Here is a 21246-nt window from a genome sequence, read left to right as displayed (position 1 = left end):
AACAAATTGTCTATTACATGTATGTCTTAATGTTTATGTTGTTTATTTACCTTGTTGACAAAGTCCTGATAGCCAGGGTAGTACGTCGTGACTATTGAGAAGATGTACCAGTCATACTCCTCCATGATGTTCAACATGACGGAGGCCTGCTGCTCGATGGACGGACCAAACTGGAAAAACATGGAGTGGTCGTCCTGAAAACCAGAGACAAGAAGCCAAACAGCAAACAAGGTCATGAGTCTCACAGCATGAGAGCAAAATGGAAGGTCGGGCACAGATGATTGTGGAGCGTTGTCCAGCTACTGCAAGCCTCAGGAAGTAATATAGTTCCGTTTATAGATAGGAGTTGTGCCTTTTCTGTGTATGCTCTTTAACTGGACTAAAGAATATGCAGCAATATGACATATTTATCTTCTGTATTTATGTTTAATCAGAGACTTTTACTTCTGTGCAAGGTCAAAGAAGGTTTTTCCACTAGTTATGAATATTCAAAACATAGACAAGGTGACTCATTTATTATCAAGGAGCCCTATCAAAGCTATGATAGCACATTTAGTATGCGGCAGAGAGCATGACAGGTAAGATGGCCACCTGGTTCAATGATATTTAATGTAGTGTACCAAATGTGTGGACCGACATCTCTGTCAAAACATTTGTCTCCAAGGAGAGAGAAAGAAGAGACAAAGTAAGAAGAGCTCTTGGCACTCCAGGACCTCGATGTCTGGTGCTATGGATTGTTCAAGGGCAGGTCGATCCCCCGTGTAAAACTGCCAAGCAACTCATCGGGAGAAGTCAAGACGGATTATTACGAGCGTTAGTGACCGGAGGCGACATGGCAGAGGCATCAACATCATGTCATGGGTTCTTTGTGTGTCCAGAGTGAAATATACTGTTGAAAGGTGACTGAGATGACTGGAGGTGTTGGTTCATGATTGAACATGGTCGTACTTCATTGTTAAATAGTCTAAATCGCTCAAGGAGTAAATGTTTACATTAACAGAATAGTTTACATTGACTGTACGCCTCCAGAATGCTGACGCGGGCAGGAAAGATTGTAGCCAATCCAGCTAATATTTACAACAAACTGTTTGAACATCTTCCCTCTGGCAGGAGGCTGCGGTCCATCAGGACCAAAACCTCACACCATAAAAATAGTTCCTTCCCCTCTGCAGTCAGCCTCATCTTCAGTTTCATCGACTTCAGTTTTGCTTTCATTAAAGCTTAAGAAATGTAATACCATCTAATGTCCTCGAGACATTTCAACAGTGGCTTTAAGGAGTTTGCATCTTTCCGTTTCAAAGGCAGGTAGATTTGAGTATCCAAAATGTGATGTGTGTCTAAAAAAAGACTGCAATTGTGTAAGAACAGCTTTTTCTAAAATGTTTGCAGAAACAGGAGTTTAAAAATAGGTTTAAAATTTGCAAGACCGATGTGTCCAGATTGGATTTTTTAATTAAAAAAAACAGACGTTGAGATATTTCAGTGTGGACCAAAGTGGTGGACCGACCGACCGAGCGACCGACCAACATTGCCATCCCTAGAGCCACGCCACTAGCATGACTAGAAATACACCTGATAACATCTCTAAAGTTTACCTATTTAAACAATGTATAATGTGTAAATATTAGAGGTGGCCAGCAGGCCTTCTCTGCTGGACTAGAGATTGTTGGAATCAAAAAAATAAATTTTCATAAATTATATACATATATGTTTTCATTAATGCTATATGTATTTTACAAAGTTGGTTCCCATTAGTCTATTAACATTATTTCATTGCTACTCTCTCCCTCAGGACCACATGACTTCAGACCCGTCGCCCTGACCTCTGTAGTTATGAAGTCCTTTGAGCGCCTTGTGCTTTCACACCTCAAAGACATCACCGACCCCCTCCTGACCCCCTGCAATTTGCCTACAGAGCCAATAGGTATGTAGACGATGCAGTCAACCTGGCCCTACACTACATCCTCCGGCACCTGGACTCCACAGGAACCTACGCCAGGATCCTGTTTGTGGACTTCAGCTCTGCCTTTAACACCATCATCCCAGCTCTGCTCCAGGAGAAACTCTCCCAGCTAGGCGTGCCTGACTCCACCTGCACGTGGATCACTGACTTCCTGTCTGACAGGAAGCAGCATGTGAAGCTGGGGAAACACGTCTCCGACTCACAGACCATCAGCACCGGATCGCCCCAGGGCTGTGTTCTTTCCCCCCTGCTCTTCTCCCTGTACACCAACACCTCCCTCATCGGACTCATCTCTGATGGTGACGAGTCCGCCTACAGGTGGGAGGCTGACCACCTGGTGACCTGGTGCAAGCTAAACAATCTAGAGCTCAAGGACAAGGGCAGACTGCAGCGTGTCATTCGGTCAGCAGAGAAGGTGATTGGCTACAATCTGCCGCCGCTCCAGGACCTATATACTACCAGAACTCTGAAGCGTGCTGGTAAGATTGTGGCCGACCCCTCCCACCCCAGACACAAACTCTTTGAGACACTCCCCTCTGGCAGGAGGCTGAGGTCCATCAGGACCAAAACCTCACGTCACATGAACAGCTTTTTCCATCCACCACTAGCCTTATTAACAAGGCCCGGAAACCACCCTGACACTCCACCTTCATGCCACTGTTCACTCTCTGCTGTAATGCTCTTTGCTCTTTATTTTTATTTATATCTTTATTTATTCTTTATTTTTAATTTAATACATACTGTGTACATATACTTATATTGTTTATACCTATACTTATATTGTTTAATATTCCATCTAGAGAATGTGTGACGTGCACCAACAACACCAAAACAAATTCCTTTGTATGTGTTAAAAAACGTACTTGGCAATAAAACCCTTTCTGATTCTGAGCTGCGCTGGTACCAGCGCAGCTCACTCTGTTGATGGACTTTGTCTTCAAATGATGAGCAGCTTTGGTAAGTTTAATGGATTTTTATGTAACTTTACCAGCTATTGATTATTGCTTGCTTTAGATCATTGCTGCTGGTGTAAATGATGTTCAGATGCAGTGGCCTGGCTGTGCCTTTGAGTGTGTGTGGTGGCATGTGCTTTTATGCCCAGCAGCTTGGCTACAATCTGTGGGGAAGCCTGTTGAATACTGATTGTGTTATTTGTGTTTTAAGGCATTTTTGCTTGCTTGGTGGTCGTACTGTATGAGTAAATGTGACTAGTTGTTGTGAGCTTGTCCTTGTTTCTTTGGTAATGACATTGATTTGGGCTATATGTGATATACTGTATATTTATGATGCAGCATCCTGTCATACTGCATAATAGTGGTACATCCTTGATTGTTAGGCCGGCCACAGACTGGATGCGTGGCGTGAGCGTGTCAGCTGCGTATCGTGTCCGTTTTTATTTCGGCTCCCATGTTAACAGGTTAGAGCGTGCAAACTGCCTGCGTGACATGCATGTCTCAGGGGCGGCTCAAGCCGCGCCGAAAACGCGTGCCTGCTAGAAATAGAACCGACGCCTATTTTTCACGCGACACGCAAGCGTGTTGGAAGCGTTTCCAGGTAAAATAGAATAGGAAAATATGTTTATATGTCATTTTGACACAAATACATATTAATTATTGACATTTTGATGTTTGATGTTTTTAAATTTTGACATAAATGCAGATATAAATGTAAAATAAAAAATTATCGATTTTCAAATGTCACACCTGTCAATACTGTAGCCTATTCGATGTCTTTGCTGTAATCAAATCAGTATATATTTATGTTTAACATGACGTATACTACTGCTTGAGTGCAGGGGGAATGGGAAACATACATGTGTACAGACAAGGCTAGCAGCAGCAGCACTGCGTCAGACACATTTCTGGTGTGCAAAGACAGAAAAATCCACGCAGCCACCACACAGCTGACACGCAACAGAAACGCCACGCTCACGCCACGCATCCAGTCTGTTGCCGGCCTTACAGTCATCATGTATTCATGTCTCTGCAATAAGTGTATTGTAACTCTCATAGGTTTTGAGCCTTGTGTTAAATCACTTTATTCCACTCGATAAAGGTTACTGTCACTGCTCATTATTTAATGCACTGACAGTATTATCAACATTCTCATCTAGCTCCCCTTTAAGTCCATCATCTTTGCTGTTTACGTACTCTGCAGTTTTGATACAGAATGTGATTCAAATCTAGGTGAAATCAAAACACGTCACAGCATGATTAGTGAGGACTACAGTACACGCTTTTTAATCAATTATTTCACTTCATTTGTCTTGAACTTAAATTAAAATTAAAGGCTAAAGTTTCTAGCATTCACTCTTCAGTGATTGTTTATATGTGCCCCCCAGAACATCTTACATTTGCATGCACTTCTACACTATATGTATACGTTTCATGTTCGTCTGCATTCATACACATGCAGACATACATAATCGGTCATGCACATTATTCATACAGGAGGCTGAGCACTCCTCGAGTTAGATGCGCTAACGCCACTCTAGATCAAAGCCCATCTCCCCCTTCCTCCACTTTTTTACCCACATGACAGAAATGGTAGGTTACCAACTTTTCACTGTAATGAGGTAATAACATCGCAGTGTCAAGTGAGGGTGGAGGGATTGGCAGTGGTGGAAACGAGGGGGGAAGGAGAGTGTGTGCGCACTCAGGCTGAAACCTGATGTTTTACCTACACTGACAGTAAATACACTCTGCTCTGTTCAAGAAGGTAATGAAGGTATTCTCACGCATGAACAACAGCTAATGCACTATTCAACCCTAACCTCACACTTCAACCATTGTTTGAGCATTTCAGCTTCAACGTGCTTTTAAATTAATTGCAAAGATGAGTGCTACATGTAATTTACACTGACATTATTAATCCATCTGTGGATCCAGTCATTTTCTATAACCATGTTCACAATCCTTCTGTTCACCATACAGACACATTTTCCTGTCTTTAAAGGATGAAGCTGGTGGTATTCTTCATTAGGGAAGGGGATTGTTATTTTTTTTATTGATATCATTTTCGAAATAATTTTTCTGGTTCGTGCACATATCTATTTTTTAGACATAACGTTATATGATCCACTAGTCTCGATAGCAGTATCGATAAGCTTGGACCTTATTGATTTTTGGGTTTTGAGAAATTTGGAACCGGGTCCTTAATAGAACCGGGTCTCAAGACCCATCCCTACTCTATACTTATTATCAACAAATCCCTTTAAAAGACCAAAACCAACAATGAGTTGATCTGAACAAGTATTGTGTAGTCAAAGCCTGACATAGCTTATTCCTCTGTGCCACAGACCTCAAAAGACATCAATGAGCCACACTGTTGAACTGGGTGACAAGCTCCTTCGTTATGATGAACATGGCCACTGTATCTTATTTTGAGTCAATCCCACATACCATTGTGTTGCTGTAAATACTCCGTAGAGCAGCCTGTGTATTAATCAGCAGCTGAGAATAGTCCCAAGAGTTGTGCTATTTATTTCTGCTTGAGTAACGTTTGCTAAAAACTACAGCGCCCAAATGTTTTGGGAAATTACTGAACCTTTTTAAAAAAAAAATAAACTAGATATTTATATTTATTTAAAGATTTGCATTCTCAGTGGGAACAAATTAGCTTTAGGATGGGTGCCACAGACAAGGTAGGTAAGAATAGACAAGTGGATGGTGGTTTTTGTCTTTTTATGGGATTTGTTAAAAGTATGAAAAATATAAAATAATGCCAGCCTCTCAGGACTAATTATAAAAAAATTCAACAGCAACATCTCTTCTCAGAAAAATGTCCTGGTTACTGTGAAAAGTTAGCATAAGAACTATTTTTTCTGCACAAGGCAATAGCCACAGTTGAAGACACTAAGGTAATTTCCTAAAAACCTATTTATTCATTTATTAATTTTGTGTGATTTTGTAGAGGTGACTTTACCATTTACAATTAAAAACTAACTCATGGTGGTTATTTTTATAAGCGTTTTTCTAGTATTCTTAGATTGAATATGTTTAACTTTAAAGACTTTAGGCATTTATTTATGCATTTAGCATTTTTCCACCAGTATTGCATTCCTGGTAATGAGGATGACGGACATCAAATACAACATTTAGACTATGTATATGATTGAACAGTTGGTTGATTGAATAAATAAAATCCAAGACAAAACATCCAAGTTATTTTGATAAAAGTTTAGACCTTTTTGGTTTCTGATCATTATTGTCTGAGGGAGGTTTTGTGCGTGTTGGGCCGATTCGTGACCTCAGTATTTCTGAAATCTTGGCTGCTTCTCTAAAAAGTACTTTCAATGAAAACTGTTCTGTGGATTATCCAGGCTAACCAGGACACTGTTTTTGGAAAGACCCATTGTTGATGAATTATGTTAATGCAATTTTCCAATGCTTTCCATCTCCCTTGTATTTGGGTGGCAGCAGAAATCTCAAAGACAAATATCGGATATTGGACAGATTTTAGACAACTAGAGGCAACTGATAAATACAATTTTTGTTATTTGGGTGAACTGAATTTTCTCAGCTTGACTTCATACTTTTTCTCTCCTCCTTTTTTATCACTGAGTTACTCTGTTGTTCTGATTTTGCTTTTTTCATTTCCTCTCGCTTACTTATTCACACAGTATCTATTTCTCATTCAACCCCCTAAACTCCCTCTTTGTCTTGTTATCACTCTCTCCTGATTCTTTCTTTCTAAAAGTAGGCTCAGACCGGTGTAATCACTTGTGAGACCAAACTTGCCATTCAGAGGGATCGTGAGGGCACTGCTTACTTAATTTTCTCCTCCTTAGATTACAGCTAATCATCATCTCATTCTACTTTCTCTTTCATATCACACCTATTTGGTTTCTGTCCTTTATTCACATGGCATTAGTGTCAGGCTTTTTCTCCCTCTCTCTTTCTCCTGACCCCCACCCTTGCCCGATATCTTTTTCCTCTCTGCCCTCTGTTTTTACATAATGTCCTGCAGCTCCATTAGTTCATATCACAGAGGTGTGAAGTGTACTGCAGGGCAAAGTCTGTGTGTGTGTCATTACCATAGCTGCCTGTTTCCCTTCCTGCTTGCTTTCTTGCTTGTCGTTTCACATCATACACTATGAGCCCAAGAAAGAGTTTTTTCACTTAATTTTCAAGCTCTGTTTTTGGGTCTTCTTGCTATAAGTTGCAAGTTACTGTCTGTGAGGTGGGATACATTTTGTAATTTGTGCTGTCAGGTTTGGTTAGGCAGTGTTGAAAATGACTGGAGGGACTGCAGGATAAACGGGTATGAGCGTGTCGCTCTAGTTGTTATATAAATAGAAAAGTGAATAACATCAAAAGCTAGACTCAGATGTGGTGAAGATGCATTTTACAATTCAAAACCTTTTGGTGTATTTAAGATTATGTCTGAGATCTAACTTTGTTAACTTGCTGTTCACTAAGCCCCTCCTTAGTTACTGTTGCTACCCTTCAGACTTTACATTCTAGCGTATGCCGTTAGCAATAATGGCGGCAGATTTCACAGTCAAAATGCTTAGTAATTTTTTTTAATAATGGGTCCTTGATTTGAGACAGTGGTAGACAAAAGCAGCTTTTGATTTTTTAATTAAGCTAACATTAGCTCCATAACAAGACTAAAAATGTCATCTTTGGCTTTTTGATGTTTCAAGCAGACTCGTTTTAGGACAAGAATCTTTTAAAAAGGTCTCAAACATGCACTTGATGGATACATACATAATATTATGCTTAAAGACGGTGTAAAGAGGGTAAAGCTGCATGTTCCAGTATTTAACATCCAAGTCAGGTCTCAAGTCATTTATCTTATGTCTAGTCAAGTTGCAAGTCATCAAAACAATGACTAGAGTCCACTTGAGTCCTAGTCACAGTGACTCGAGTCCACATCTCTGAAAAAATGTAAATATAAATATTTATAAGGTGCAAATCCAAATATGTACAATGCCAAAAAACATATAAACCTGACCAATACAAACCATCACCTGAGGCCCGCCCCCCCCACCTGCTCACCTGTACCAATTCTCCATCAGCCCAGTAGTACATATACTGGCCTATTTCCATTCACTGATCGCTAGATCGTCTGTTGAGCGTCTGCGTTATCGTTGTTTACCCAGGATAGCCTTTGCAGTCTGGAATAAATGTTTGAAGGGACCTTTTTTTTTTAAAGATAATTTTTTGGGGCATTTGAGGCCTTTAATTCCACAGGACAGATGAAGACATGAAAGGGGAGAGAGAAGGGGAATGAGCAGCAAAGGGCCGCAAGTCGGAGTTGAACCCGTGGCCGCTGCTTCGAGGAGTAAACCTCTATCTATGTGCACCTGCTCTACCAACTGAGCTAACCCAGCCACTAAAGGGACCTTTTTGACCTTGTGTTAAAGATATGCAGTTATGTTTGCTATCTGTCAATTTTTTATTTCATCAACAAACCCGTAGGCCTGTACCTCCGTCATAATTGGGTGGGTATTTTGATTGCTTTTTACCCCTTTTTTGCTTGATGCTTTGTTGCCTTTATTATATCAAGACAACAAGGTGCAGGTAAGTTACCCAAAGAGTTGTGTCGTGGGCATTTAAATAATAACGATGAAAAGAGTCTCATATTCCACTGATGTACTTTCAAATATTGTTTTTATTCAGTGGCAGGTCACAACCTAATAACATAGTATAGTATTTGTTGTCAGTTTAGTCTTTGTTTCTTTAATATCACTAATCACTCTTCCACTCCTGTATTTTCCCACTTTTTCGCCCTGAGTCACATCAAACACCACTTTGGTGTATGAGCCTCAACACAGGAATCTTAAAATAGTCTAGGTATACCGGCACTGAATCTGCAACAGTTAGTTGTGTGAATAACCCTCCTAAAATAGGCTGGTAGAGGAGTGAATCACTTGGGAGGCTTTATTCAACCCTTGTGCAGATATGACACCAGAGAGCTAGCTTAGTAACACAAACCTCTGTGTCTCATTCCCACTCCCTGAGGTACTGTTGTGCTGCCTATAACATGTGAGTACAACCTCCAGTTGAGATGGTGACTCCACACTCTCAGTGAACTCACTGGAGGCCCAGTGGATAACGGAAATACACAGTATGTTAATGCACACACTCATCTTTGTAAATAAAACCTTTTTCACAGATTGATCCCCACAGTGCTGACGTCTCTCTCTCTCAGTGTCATATTTAAATGACACATGTCTGCCAGCAAAGCATCAGGGGCGGCTGCATGATTTAAATCCATTAAGACAGGTAGTAATGGGTGTGTTTGATTTTGCTCAGATTATTACGGACACTTCCGTGGCCTGCCTCTGCGGCTGCAGCTGCTACGTCAGTGCGCAGTACTGTATGAGAGCTGAGGGGAGCGAGCCTAAAGCAGGAGGGCTGAAAGGATTTGGCAACTCATCTCTATGTCATGCCAATGAAAGCCTGTCTCCAATTAGATTTGCAGAGGAAGAGCGACATATCGGCCCACTGCTCAACAAGCCCTGGTGGGAGAGGATTGGAAGGAAGAGAGACCGAATGAGAGAGAGAGGCACACAAAGAAGGGGGCTGATAAGGGGGGGGCTGTTAAGGCTGAGAGATAGAGAGGAGTCTCGCTTGAGAAAACAGGCGACCCTCAGAACTCACAGCGACAGTGGTTCACAAACACACACATAAAAACACACACAAGAGTGGCAGTGTACACATTGTTCCCTCCAACACTCAGCTTTTTCCACTTCATCACACTCTTCTTTCTCCACCTTTCATCTACCGTCCTTCCTCTTTCTCTCCTGCTCACAGTCTAAGCGCCGCCACTGCTGCTGTCAATCCTCATCAGTTTGAGCCCAACATGCTTCATCATCATATTTCTAATCAAACACACACAGTTTGTTAATTCATCTCATATTCGGCTGTTTAATTATCAATGACCCTGTTTCGACGTCTCTCTCCCTGCTTCATTCAGTACACTGCATTTTAAACATCCCATAATGTTCTGATTGAATTACTCTTGCTAGTTTTGACGAGGAAATTATTTCAGACGCGCTAAAATATGATTCACTCCCACAGCAGCCAGTGGAGCGACGATGATGCCACTGCAACGCTTTCTATAAAGAACCGACTTTTGGATACAAGGGCGCTTTTGAAAACAAATATGGTGAGCAACAACAAAAACAGAATAGAAAGAAGATGTATTAAATAACAATCATTGACGATTGTTTTTAAATAGTATTATTTGTGGTAAAAATAATAGCAATACATAGGCCAGGAGGATAGGATGTCATTTACTAATTAAGTGATGTGTGTGTTAACATCCTAGATTAATTAAACCCAGCCAAGCAATACACATAATTGTAGTTGATGTTCTTGGTCTTTCATTAGTGCAGCCTGGATCTTTTTGAAATATTAGGGTCAAGATACAGAAGTAGCATTTAGATGTGAGTAAAGAAGGAAAATCTGTAAATAATTGTTCCAGCAATTTAGCTTCTAATTTCATCACAATTTCTATTTGTTTCAGTGATAAATCAACATTGCCAGTAAAGGTGACCTTAACATACAGACAAGCAATGTATTCAAGCAGAAATATCTTTGTTGCATTTACAGTATCTGTGCTTTTACCTCCAAACTGTTTGGGTACATTTACAGAAGAACCAGAAACTGCTTGGCAGCCACCCCGTGTGAGAAAACAATAGTCCAACCAAACAACCCAGGACACAAACTGCATCTCTGTATGATTTAACAGAGGCCACACAACACAGAGATTTCTAGGACTAGCTAAATCAGACACACATGCAAACGAGAAAAAAATCCAAAAGCAAATGCCTGTACACAGACGTCTACAGGAATATATTCATACAAAATGTATAATTTCAAATTTACAAATACGATCAAACACAGTCAGAACACACACACACACACAGTCGGGGGGAAGAAGTGAGTCCTCACGTCTGGGTCTGAGTCCTCAATGTCTGGGTCTGATTCTAAAAGTAATGGGACGATTTGGCCTAATTGATTATTGAAAAATTTAAAACATTATTTCTAGTGCCCTGCCTTTTCCACTTTGTCATTTCAGTAAAGTACTGTAAAACCTTTATTTACAATAATGGCCTGGAAAGCGTACCAAGACCTATACATATAATTATATGTTGATTCTCTGAGTAGTGACTGGAGGGCAGCTTTCTCACCTCCTCCCAACCTGGTGAGTAAAGCTCACAAATCAAATCATGTAATAGATGTCCTAGCTACTTATAGTAGGCTCACTACAACAGTTCACTCCAGAAAGCTGTTTAAAAACAGCATATTTCTGCCTAATGGTGCCAACTGCCTTAAAAATATTTGCACATTTACTTATATGACCATGTCTTAGTGGGATAAAGTGGAGACAAAACATGTTTAGGTTGGTGGTTTGGTGTTGGCCAGTCGGTCGGAGGTTCATATTACCCCACGATGATATTGACTGTCCTGAAACAGATGATTTAACGTCACCGCTCATTTTACACACAGTTTAGCAACAAAACTAAACGCTGAGGGAAGATTACTACGTTGCTATACATCCCCACTAACCTGGAAAGCGTGTCGGAGGAATACAGCGTCTCCTGCAGCGGGGATTCAGAGGCAGAGGGAGCGCAGCGTTCGCTAATGTTAGCTTCTTGTCTCATCTGGGGTCTGATAAACAGTAAATTTATCAAATTCAGTGTGCCCAACGCCTTTCCGATAAACTGTAGCTGTCATATTTTACGGGACCCGCGTAAGTGCGGTTTTCATGTTCCAGTTGTTCAGCCTCAGAGGGGAGAGAGAGAGCGGCTGACCGTTCGAACTGAGATCAGTAGAGCAGACGGCTCTGCCGTGTATAATTACGACTTAATGACATTTCATAAACAGCAGAAGGAGCGGCGGTGAGCCTCTGCTACATGCATATAGCGGAAACCCTGCGTGTGCATGTGTGATGCTTATGATGTAAATCATGCAGCGCCCGAGTGCATTTGACCAGCATAAAATCGGCATATGTAAGACTGACCGGCCGGTCGCAGGTCATGGCCGATCACGTGAAAATCGGCCAATTCCAGTCACCAGCCGGTCAATCGGTGCATCTCTATATAATAACAATACTTTTAATATGTTGTTCAACACACTTTCTTGTATTTCCATGATGTACAGTAGTAAATATTGCAACCTCTAGCAGGTCTTGTCTTGTTTAAATGTAAAATATCACTTTTTAAAATTTGGCTTTTTGACAACACTTAGCAGCAAGGCAGTTACAGTTTCTGTTACTCACAACCTATGTGACAGCTAGCAGCTAAGCCGCATGTTCACATGCTGTCTAGATGAGTCAACTTTATCCTGATAATCGAGTTGATCTGACACTTAGTAACCATGACATCATCTGCAAATCTCATACCAAGTAGGGAGAAATAGGCTCAGTCACTGGCTGAGGAAATGAACAAGGCAAAGTGCCACATAGCTTGGCCAAGCGAGCAATGTTAGCCCACTGCTGACAGACTCCGAGGAGGCGGCTTCATTCAGTCGTCACTCAGGGAATAAAAGTCCCTTGTGTTGCACTCTATCTTAATGTTTTACATTCTTGCTTCAAACTTCAAGTTGTCACTTCAAACACTAATTATTCAATCAATGCGTTCAATACCTCCATTTATTTTCTCCCTAATATGAAGTGCAAATATGTCTGGAGGCAGGCTGGAGCACTGAAAGGGACACCTGTGCTGTACATTTGTTTAATCACATTAATGCAGTCAAATACAATTGAAAAGTAACGCATGACAAACAGCTCTGGTAGGAATTTGTCACACACTAACAGGAACACATAACCATCCAACTACCAAAGACTTTTAATGATTTATTTTTAATCTCGTGAAATATTTCAGATATTAAGATTACAGATAATTTTATAATCCATGCATGCATATAAAGTTGCAACTATGTTCACTATCAGTTCATCTGTTCTGATCATTCTCTCAATTAATCACTCATGGTTGGGCGCCTGGTTAGCTCACCTGGTAGAGCAGGTGCCCATCTATAGAGGCTTACTCCTTGACACAATGGTTGCAAGTTCAACTCCAACCTGCAGCCCTTTGCTGCATGTCTTCCCCTTCTCTCTCCCATTTCAAGTCTAAACTAGCCTATACAAATAAATGCCTGAAAAAAGCCCAAAACAATAATTGTAATAAATAATAATCATTGGTTAAAAAATGTCCATCACAATTCACCAGACCCTAATGTATTCTTCAAATGTCCTGTTTTGTCTGACCAACAGTCAAAAACCCCCGAAATACTAAATTTACCATCATAGAAGACTAAGAAAATATTTACATTTAAGAAGCTGGAATCAGAGTTTTGGCCTATTTGCCTAAAAATATGATCCGTTACTGTAAGCCAGATGTGATGAAGCCAGCACTGTCACATCAGAATTCATTAAACCACCAGAGAGTTTCTATTATCTTCTCTAACAGACTCCATCATGTCTTCAATTCTGCACTGCTAGTTACTGAAATGTAATCATCAACTGAATGTCTAATCAGAACAAATGAATCTCTTTGTCTCACCAACACATTCTCACACACACACACACACACACACACACACACACACACACACACACACACACACAAAGCACAAGAAACTAGTGATTGCCTCAAGCTTTCTCCACCACTCCATTGCTATTGCCGCTGTGTGCACCACGAGGAAGATACAATTAATTGTCTAAATCAATCTCCCACTGTTACATCTGATGCTCCGGCAGCACTCACATCATGTCAGTCAAGCCCAAAGCCTTGTCCTAACACAGAGTGGCAGAGAGGAAGCAGATTAAATCAAGTTCGCAGAGCAACTGGTTAAGTTACAGATGTGAAACGGTTTAAAGTAATGAAAATAGCAGGAGAGGTAAGAATATAAATCTATTAAAAAACTAACACCAGAGGCCTGTAGCCTGTACTACGAATCAAGATCAACATGCCCTGGATTTATTTCAGTTACCCAGCTTCACCTAACATAACCACCGCGGTCCCACATAAGCTGTGTCACAACGGTGGTTAACAACTAGTTCAGTCAACCCAGGGTTTCCCAATCCAGCGACGCGCGCGTTCACATAAAGGAGGCGGTGTTTGCACAGCACGACCAATCACAAACATCTACCAGAGCCGCATGTTTTACATAAGAAGAGCAAACTATAATTCTACATAAATATGAAGAACACAGACACGGTTTTACAGGCAAAACGCAGGAAGGAAAGCTGGCAAAAAAACGCTTATCAATATAACTTTCCCATCAGTCAGGCACAAGATGTGACCATAATTACATTCAGTCATTGCTTTAGACTATTATATTATCAGTTGCAACCCTGGCAGTGGAAAGCGATCGTGAGAGAAAATAAAAAATATAAAAACATAATTTAAACTGATGTGTGCATTGGCACACACGGCTCAAGAAGCCGACAAATAGCCTATACGTGATTCCCTATATATTTTTCATAAAAATACCCATCGGGGAATGTTAACAGGGTTGTTGGTCTCTAAATGTTTTAACTTTTCTGAGCGCACCTTTCTCTCCGCGCACCACCTTAACCACCTTAACCTGCTCCCGAGCAGGTTAGGTGTTCAGCATAAGTTACCACGGCGATTTAACCCGGTAACAAGTGATCCACCGTCGTTATACACAAAACCCTGGGTTGAACCTGAAGTTAGCTCGTTAATGCCAAATATTGCTTCGTAGTACATGCCTAAGGAAACAGCAAGCCCGGTAAGACAATAAAGGAAGGTGGGGGGTAGAGAGGGAGTCAATTTAGTACCACCTTTGGCCCGGCAAGTTAATGGAAAGCTCCTTCACGAGGAGTTTATTAAGCTCGCTAGCACAGAAGAGAACACAGGTAATTAATCACTGACACATTGGAGCTTTGCATGCTGAGAGGGCCAGATCCCACCAATCCAAACGAGCCAGAGACCCAATTAGACCTGAGCACAGCTAACACATGGCCTGGCTAAACAACTGATGTGCTAACCTGTGTGTGTGTGTGTGTGTGTGTGTGTGTGTGTGTGTGTGTGTGTGTGTGTGTGTGTGTGTGTGGGGAGGTATAACCAAGTCTAGATATCGACAATTAGATTGAATATTGATGAAAACTCATTTTGCTTTCAGATTAATCCTTAAAGTAAACAAAGCTGCATTTTCTGTTGATTTTACACTTGGTTTAAATACTTCAATCTGTTTTCACCCTCTGGCCAGGGCCCTGTTATTGTACATGCTTGTTTACTGGAATGGCTAATTGGGATATGTAATGCAACTGTGACATTGTTATTGTTTTTAAAGTTGCACCTGTGCTTTTCCTGTAATGATGATTCAAAATGTCAGCAATGAAGAAAAGTCTAACACAATCTCGACCTCTACTTTGCTCTCACGACACTCGCACATTAAAGGTGAGGTTGTCAACAATGACCGGGCTGCAGTCACATGTGTTTGCTCCTCTCCAAGTGGTCTGATGATATTAAAATCAAACACATCTAAACTACTACTACTGAATAACAGTTACTCCCACAGAGTTAGCTAGCTAGTCTGCATGAAACACACACACACACACACACACACACACACACACACACACACACACCTTGCCCTGTAACTGTAGGTACTGTTAATTACCTGTATATAATAAACTTGTGCACTTTGATCATTTGGTGACGGATAAGTGCTCTGCCTTTGCATGCCGCCAGTGTTACACTGCATTCTGTGACCCATCAGATTCAGTGACCTGTAGCAGTGCAACAATGATTTCGCCTCCAGGTAACCTGCACAATGCATGCAGAAAAATCAGCCTTCTATTTAGTTGATATTTGCTGAATGATAAAGGTGAATTAATATCATTTCCACTGTGTTGTTTTAACTCTAGCTTCTGTAGCTTGAGCAGCTGTAGCACAGCCCTGCAGTGAGAAGCAAACACAATGAGTCAGGACAGGGTTAATAAATGTCACAGAGCAATGACACAATATGAGATCCTTTTAGTACAGTAGAATCTCTGTGGTTTAAGTATGATAATTATGATAGGTGGATTCAAAACTGCATTTGGATTAAATATAATGCTATCAAACCTCATACCTATTTGTAACGATCAGCGACTACCATACATTCTAAAAAAAACAAAAGCACTAATTTCAGCAACATAATGATGACTGTTACAAGGCTAAGCTTACAGGGCTCGTAACACAAAGGAGCACAGCTACTAAAGGCTAGCCGGTAAAATTAATGCCCCAGTCTCCTTTTTCCTGCGTGTTGCGTTAAACGTGAGAACGAGACTTAACTTGCCTGGATGAATGCATGTCTTTCCTACTTCTAGAGGGCTTGTGCTGTGTTAAACTGAGTGACCTAGACACTGCATGGTTTCGTGTCTGAAGATGGCTGCTTGCGCCGGTGACAACGCTGTCACTCATAACATGATATATTCACCACTCTGTTGTTCCAAGTTTCTCTTTTTAACCAATGTAAAGGTTTTCATTTCATCTCTAATTATTTCCAAGGTAGGTAGGTAGGTAGTCAACAAGGAAGGGGGTAAGACAACTTTCACCCACACTTTAGATTTTCTTTAGTACGTTTACATGCACACCAATATTCCACTATTATTCCAAATATGACAATATTCCGAATTTGACACGGGTCATGTAAACAGCATATTCCGGTTGGATATTCCAAATAAGGCCTTTTTCCAAATATAGCATTTTCCGATTAAGACGTGGGATATTCCGGTATTATTCTGGTTTTAAAGGCATTGTTTGGACATGTATACAGTGCATTCGGAATATGCTTCTCAATCGGGGTTTTCACCACAGGCTTGTGGTCAGCTCTGTGCGTTGCTATAGTTTCTGTACACAAACCAACCAGCCAACAGTTTGCAAGGCTGGAGACCCGATAAGAAGGAGAAACACAGCTACTTTTAAACGTTATCAAATACTTGGATATCAACAGGTTTTTGGATTTGCGCAAACATCGCTACGCCAAGCTTTTCAAGAAGCTGGTTGAAGGAATGAAAGGGGGATGCTGTGTTCACACGGTCCAACAAGTCTGCCGCCGCTGGTAAACTTTGCAAAAATCCTGTTTTGCACGGCTACATGTAAACGGGAATATTAGTGGAATACTCATTAGCCATGTAAACAGCTTAGTCGGAATATCATCTTTTACGGAATTAGGGCAAAAAACTAAATTTTATGTGCATGTAAACGTAGTCATTGTCAGTTAAAAAGGTAACTTTGTTTTTTTTTCAACCTGGACCATATTTTTTCTGTGTCGAAGTGACTAATGGGAACAACAATATCTGACATTGGTCCAGTATTGAGTAAGATCGCTTCAGTCGGCAGTCAGCGAAACAAGCTACAAGGTAAGTAAATGGGCAATTGCGCACCTTCAATTTACGTCAACAAAAGTGCTTGTTTTGCCACTGACATGCTCAGATTATTGTATGTGTCTGACAACATCATGGAAAGGATTCCTATGGAGGTCGACCTTTCTGTTAAAGAGTAAGATCCTTTCTTTAAAGGTCCAATGTGTAGGAATTTCTCCCATCTAGCGCTGAGATCATATATCGCAATCAACTCTCTCGCACCACGCCGTTCAAAGTACGTATTACAGCTACGGTAGCCTTCACGCTTCAAAAAGCCGGTCTCTTGCTCTTTTCAATATCCTTTTTGTTTTTCTGGGCGAAGACGAGGACTCCTGTTCCTGAAATTTGGATTTTGAATACGTGTGGTCCTCCATGTTTCCTTCTTCAAACTTGCCAGGGCCCGGAAGCTACGATACCCATTAGCAGCATTAGCAGCACCTATGAGTTTATCATGTGACAGCGAAAATGTGAAAGGCGGAGCAGTATGTCCAGTATATCCCTTACATATTTCAAGATGGCGCATGAATATGGAGCGTCTACCCCAGTTCATGCGAATGTAAATGTAAAATTTCAAAGCAAAAGGAATACTTGGAATTGATGGTGGTGGTAAATATTCATGAAAAAGGACAAGTTTGTGAATGGGCAACACAGATTTTGATAATGAACAACTACACACATTACACACTGGACCTTTAAACATAAAAACATTACCGAAGTTGCTATTGCTAAACTCACCACACTCCATGTAAATAAACAGTAATTTTAGCATCGTAAAATATACTATATTCAGAGTCGAAAGACACAAAATAAAACCATAAAAAGCTGCCTTGGTTTGGCTTTCTACTTTTCGTCTTCTACCATTCTAGTTTGGTCGAAATTAACACATACTTTGCCTCTATTGAATTTGCGGTGCATTGATGTGTGCCATGTGATCATTGTTGAAAATGTGAAGAAAGAAAAATAGGATTATGTATCAGCTCGGGCAGTAAAAGTGAATTAAGGATAAATGCTCTTCACTGTGTACTGCAGGACAGGACTATAGGAGCTTCATGTCTGCCTTTAACCGTGTCAAAATGCATGTTTGCCCTCTCTCCTCCCTCTTGCATCTACAGTATCTTCCCTACATCCATACACCCTGCCTTTTCAATTCTGCTTCTCTCTCTAACAAGCACACGGGGTGAGAGTGCAGGCTGGAGTCAAGCACAGCGTGGAATGAGAGACATGCGGTTCAAAACCTTGTCATGACGTGCTTTTCTTCTGCAAGTCTAGACTCTGTTTCCTTTTCTGTCTCCTCAGTCCCTCCACTTCCCTTGAAGCATTACTCTCATTCGCCCTCTTTTAGACATTCATCAGCACCTGGGGAATGAGAGTGATTTTCTCCATATTTTCATTTGTACACTCCATTCTCTTCTGGTTCTGTTTGCACTTTTTCTACCCTCTTTATCTCTGTATGCATGTATCTCTCTCTCTCTCTCTTTCCTTTATCGTGCATGCTGTTAAATCAGATAGGCTGGATAAGTGTGGCAGCATGGTTACACAGATACCAAAGGCATCAGAGAGCAAAAATCAATCACTTCTCCCCTTCCCTTTCATCAGCTAACTCTCTCGCTCTCTGTCTTTGCAGCCCTCCCTTTCCTTCTTCAATCTTCCCGCTCTTCTCTTCGCAGCATCCTCCTCGTCATCATTATCTTTTGAATGTCATTCAAAATTTCCTTCCTATTTCAATATGTTGCTTTTGATTAAAAACCAAGTCCCCCCCAATTTCTAAAAAAGATGCCCTCCCTCCTTATTTTTTTTTTCTTAGAGAGCACAGATTCCAACCCATCTTCCCTCCATTTCCTCCATTTGTGGTGCATGTCTCCTTCAACAGCACAACCCATTTCTGACTGACAGCAGCTGGCCTGTCAAAGTCGGGAAAGTCAGGAAGAAGACGACTAGGAAGCAGAAAGTGAAGGAGAGACACAGAGAAGGGAGGAGTGAAGGATAGAGAAAGACATTTCTAATTCAAAGAGACATGCAGTGTTTCCGTGGCAACTCGGTTCCCATAGAAACGGTCTTGCTAAAGATGCCATTAGTGTGAAAAAATATCCACTTACACTCTACTGCACTGCATGGACACAAATATAGGAACATGTGCATTCTTACGCGTTAAGAATGCATTTGAGGAGACGCATATGACCGCAGTCCTGCACAGAGTCGTAATCCGCTGACACACCTGAGGTCAATTATAATAGCTCAATTACAGGCCACTTATGTTGGAAGCTCAATTATAGGTCTGGCCCTTTGGGTAGAAGAAGTGACAAATTGTCTTGCTAATATTATTAACTGTACTTGTAGCTTTAGTGCTGAGGTTTGTTTTGACTTCACTCTTCAAATTACTTCCCTCAAATTAGGCTGCAGGGGCTAAATTCTCCATATATTGTCTCATTGACCATGACAGTCTTCAGGCTGGGACCGTCCACACACACACACACACACACACACACACACACACACACACACACACACAATATAACTATCATAAGCTAACAAGAGCTGACAGAAGTGAACTGTATATAAAGTCCTGCTTGCTGTATGTGCACATATGGGGGTTGGGGGATGGACTGATGAACTGTATGTGCGGGTCATGTGTGGATGTCCCTCTAATGTCTCTGCTGTTTTGTGGTACATGGCTGATGATTAAACATAATGAGGTCTCATCACAACAACAAACAGATATAGAGTTGTGTCGCTGCTTCATCATCAGAACAAAACGTTCCAGAACGCCACCACACCTTCCTCTTAGGCATAATAACATACTATGTAGGGCTGCAGCTAACGATCATTTTCATTAATCTGCCAATTGTTTTCTTGATTAATCATTTCAGTTTTGTCTATAAAATGTCAGAAAATAGTGGAAAATGCCTGTTACAGTTTCTTACAGTCCAAATAATTGACTAATCGTTACAGCTCTAAAATAAATATGTTGTCTTTTTGTAAGTCAACTAACAACAACCTGTGCTGCTGTGACGATCAAATCAACACTTTTCATGATTTTTGTGGTAATTTTTCTGTTTGTTTGCGTTCAATTTAAGATTTTTGCTTTTTAAATGTAAAAATATTCAGCTTCCACGTCTTCTGAAAAGCAATCTCCCTGTGATGTTTATCACCAACATTGCTGTTCAAATATTCAGCAGACATAAGCAGCCTCTTTTTTAATTTGCCAACCAATTGCACAGATCTACTTCCTATTTTGTAGTACTTGATGTAAAGGAGATCTGGCTTTGCAGAGCTACAGTTCAACTCTGAACTGTGTGTAAGATGAGAGAAAATGAAAGCATGCCGTATAATGGACAACAATTTCTTTTTTTAAACAATGTTTTTATATTTTTCATTCTAATACAATTTTCAACAACCCGACTGATTGGTTTTGCATAGAAGAAATAAAGTTTCTCACTTGAAAATATAAAAAAAAAAAAATGTTTCCTTGGAATGTCATACATCAGAGAGATTTCTTCGAAGGTCATTAGAATCCCTTCTTTAAAGAGGTCACCTACTTTACTTATTCCTTTCTTTGCCCATTTCTGGAATCCTGCATCTAGCTTGCCTGGTCAATTAAATATTGCCCCACACTGGGCTGTCAATTGTGACAGCGTCAGATATGTTCATATCTTTTACCTCATACCATACATTAACCATATTACGAGCTATAGGATGAGCAGTATGTGTTCTTAAGTACTTTAGCTTGGCTGAATACAGGTACAAATGCAATGGTACCTTAAAGGTGCTCTAAGCGATGTCACGTGTTTTTTAGGCTACAACATTTTTTGTCACATACAGCAAGCATCTCCTCACTATCCGCGAGCTGCCTGTCCCCTGACTGTAAAAAAACACGTTTTCTGTAGACAGCCCAGGCTCCACAAACGGCAACAAAAACAAACTGTGCCAACCTGCACCACCAAACATAAACA

At 40.8% G+C, this 21246-nt stretch overlaps 1 protein-coding gene across 1 annotated transcript in view; it reads right to left on the bottom strand.

Moving 5' to 3' along the window:
* The window catches only part of grin2bb (glutamate receptor, ionotropic, N-methyl D-aspartate 2B, genome duplicate b), a 117500-nt gene that overhangs the window by 44514 nt on the left and 51740 nt on the right, over window positions 1-21246 (bottom strand). Inside the window, exon 4 of the mRNA XM_078281514.1 lies at window positions 51-194. Within this exon, the coding sequence (XP_078137640.1) occupies window positions 51-194 (144 nt within the window). The remainder of the gene's footprint in view (window positions 1-50; window positions 195-21246) is intronic.

Source organism: Sander vitreus, chromosome 2, assembly GCF_031162955.1.
Source record: "Sander vitreus isolate 19-12246 chromosome 2, sanVit1, whole genome shotgun sequence".
NCBI classification, from domain to species: domain Eukaryota; kingdom Metazoa; phylum Chordata; class Actinopteri; order Perciformes; family Percidae; genus Sander; species Sander vitreus.
The sequence above is the reverse complement of the archived record's forward strand: the minus strand, read 5'-3'. Positions and strand labels throughout refer to the sequence as shown.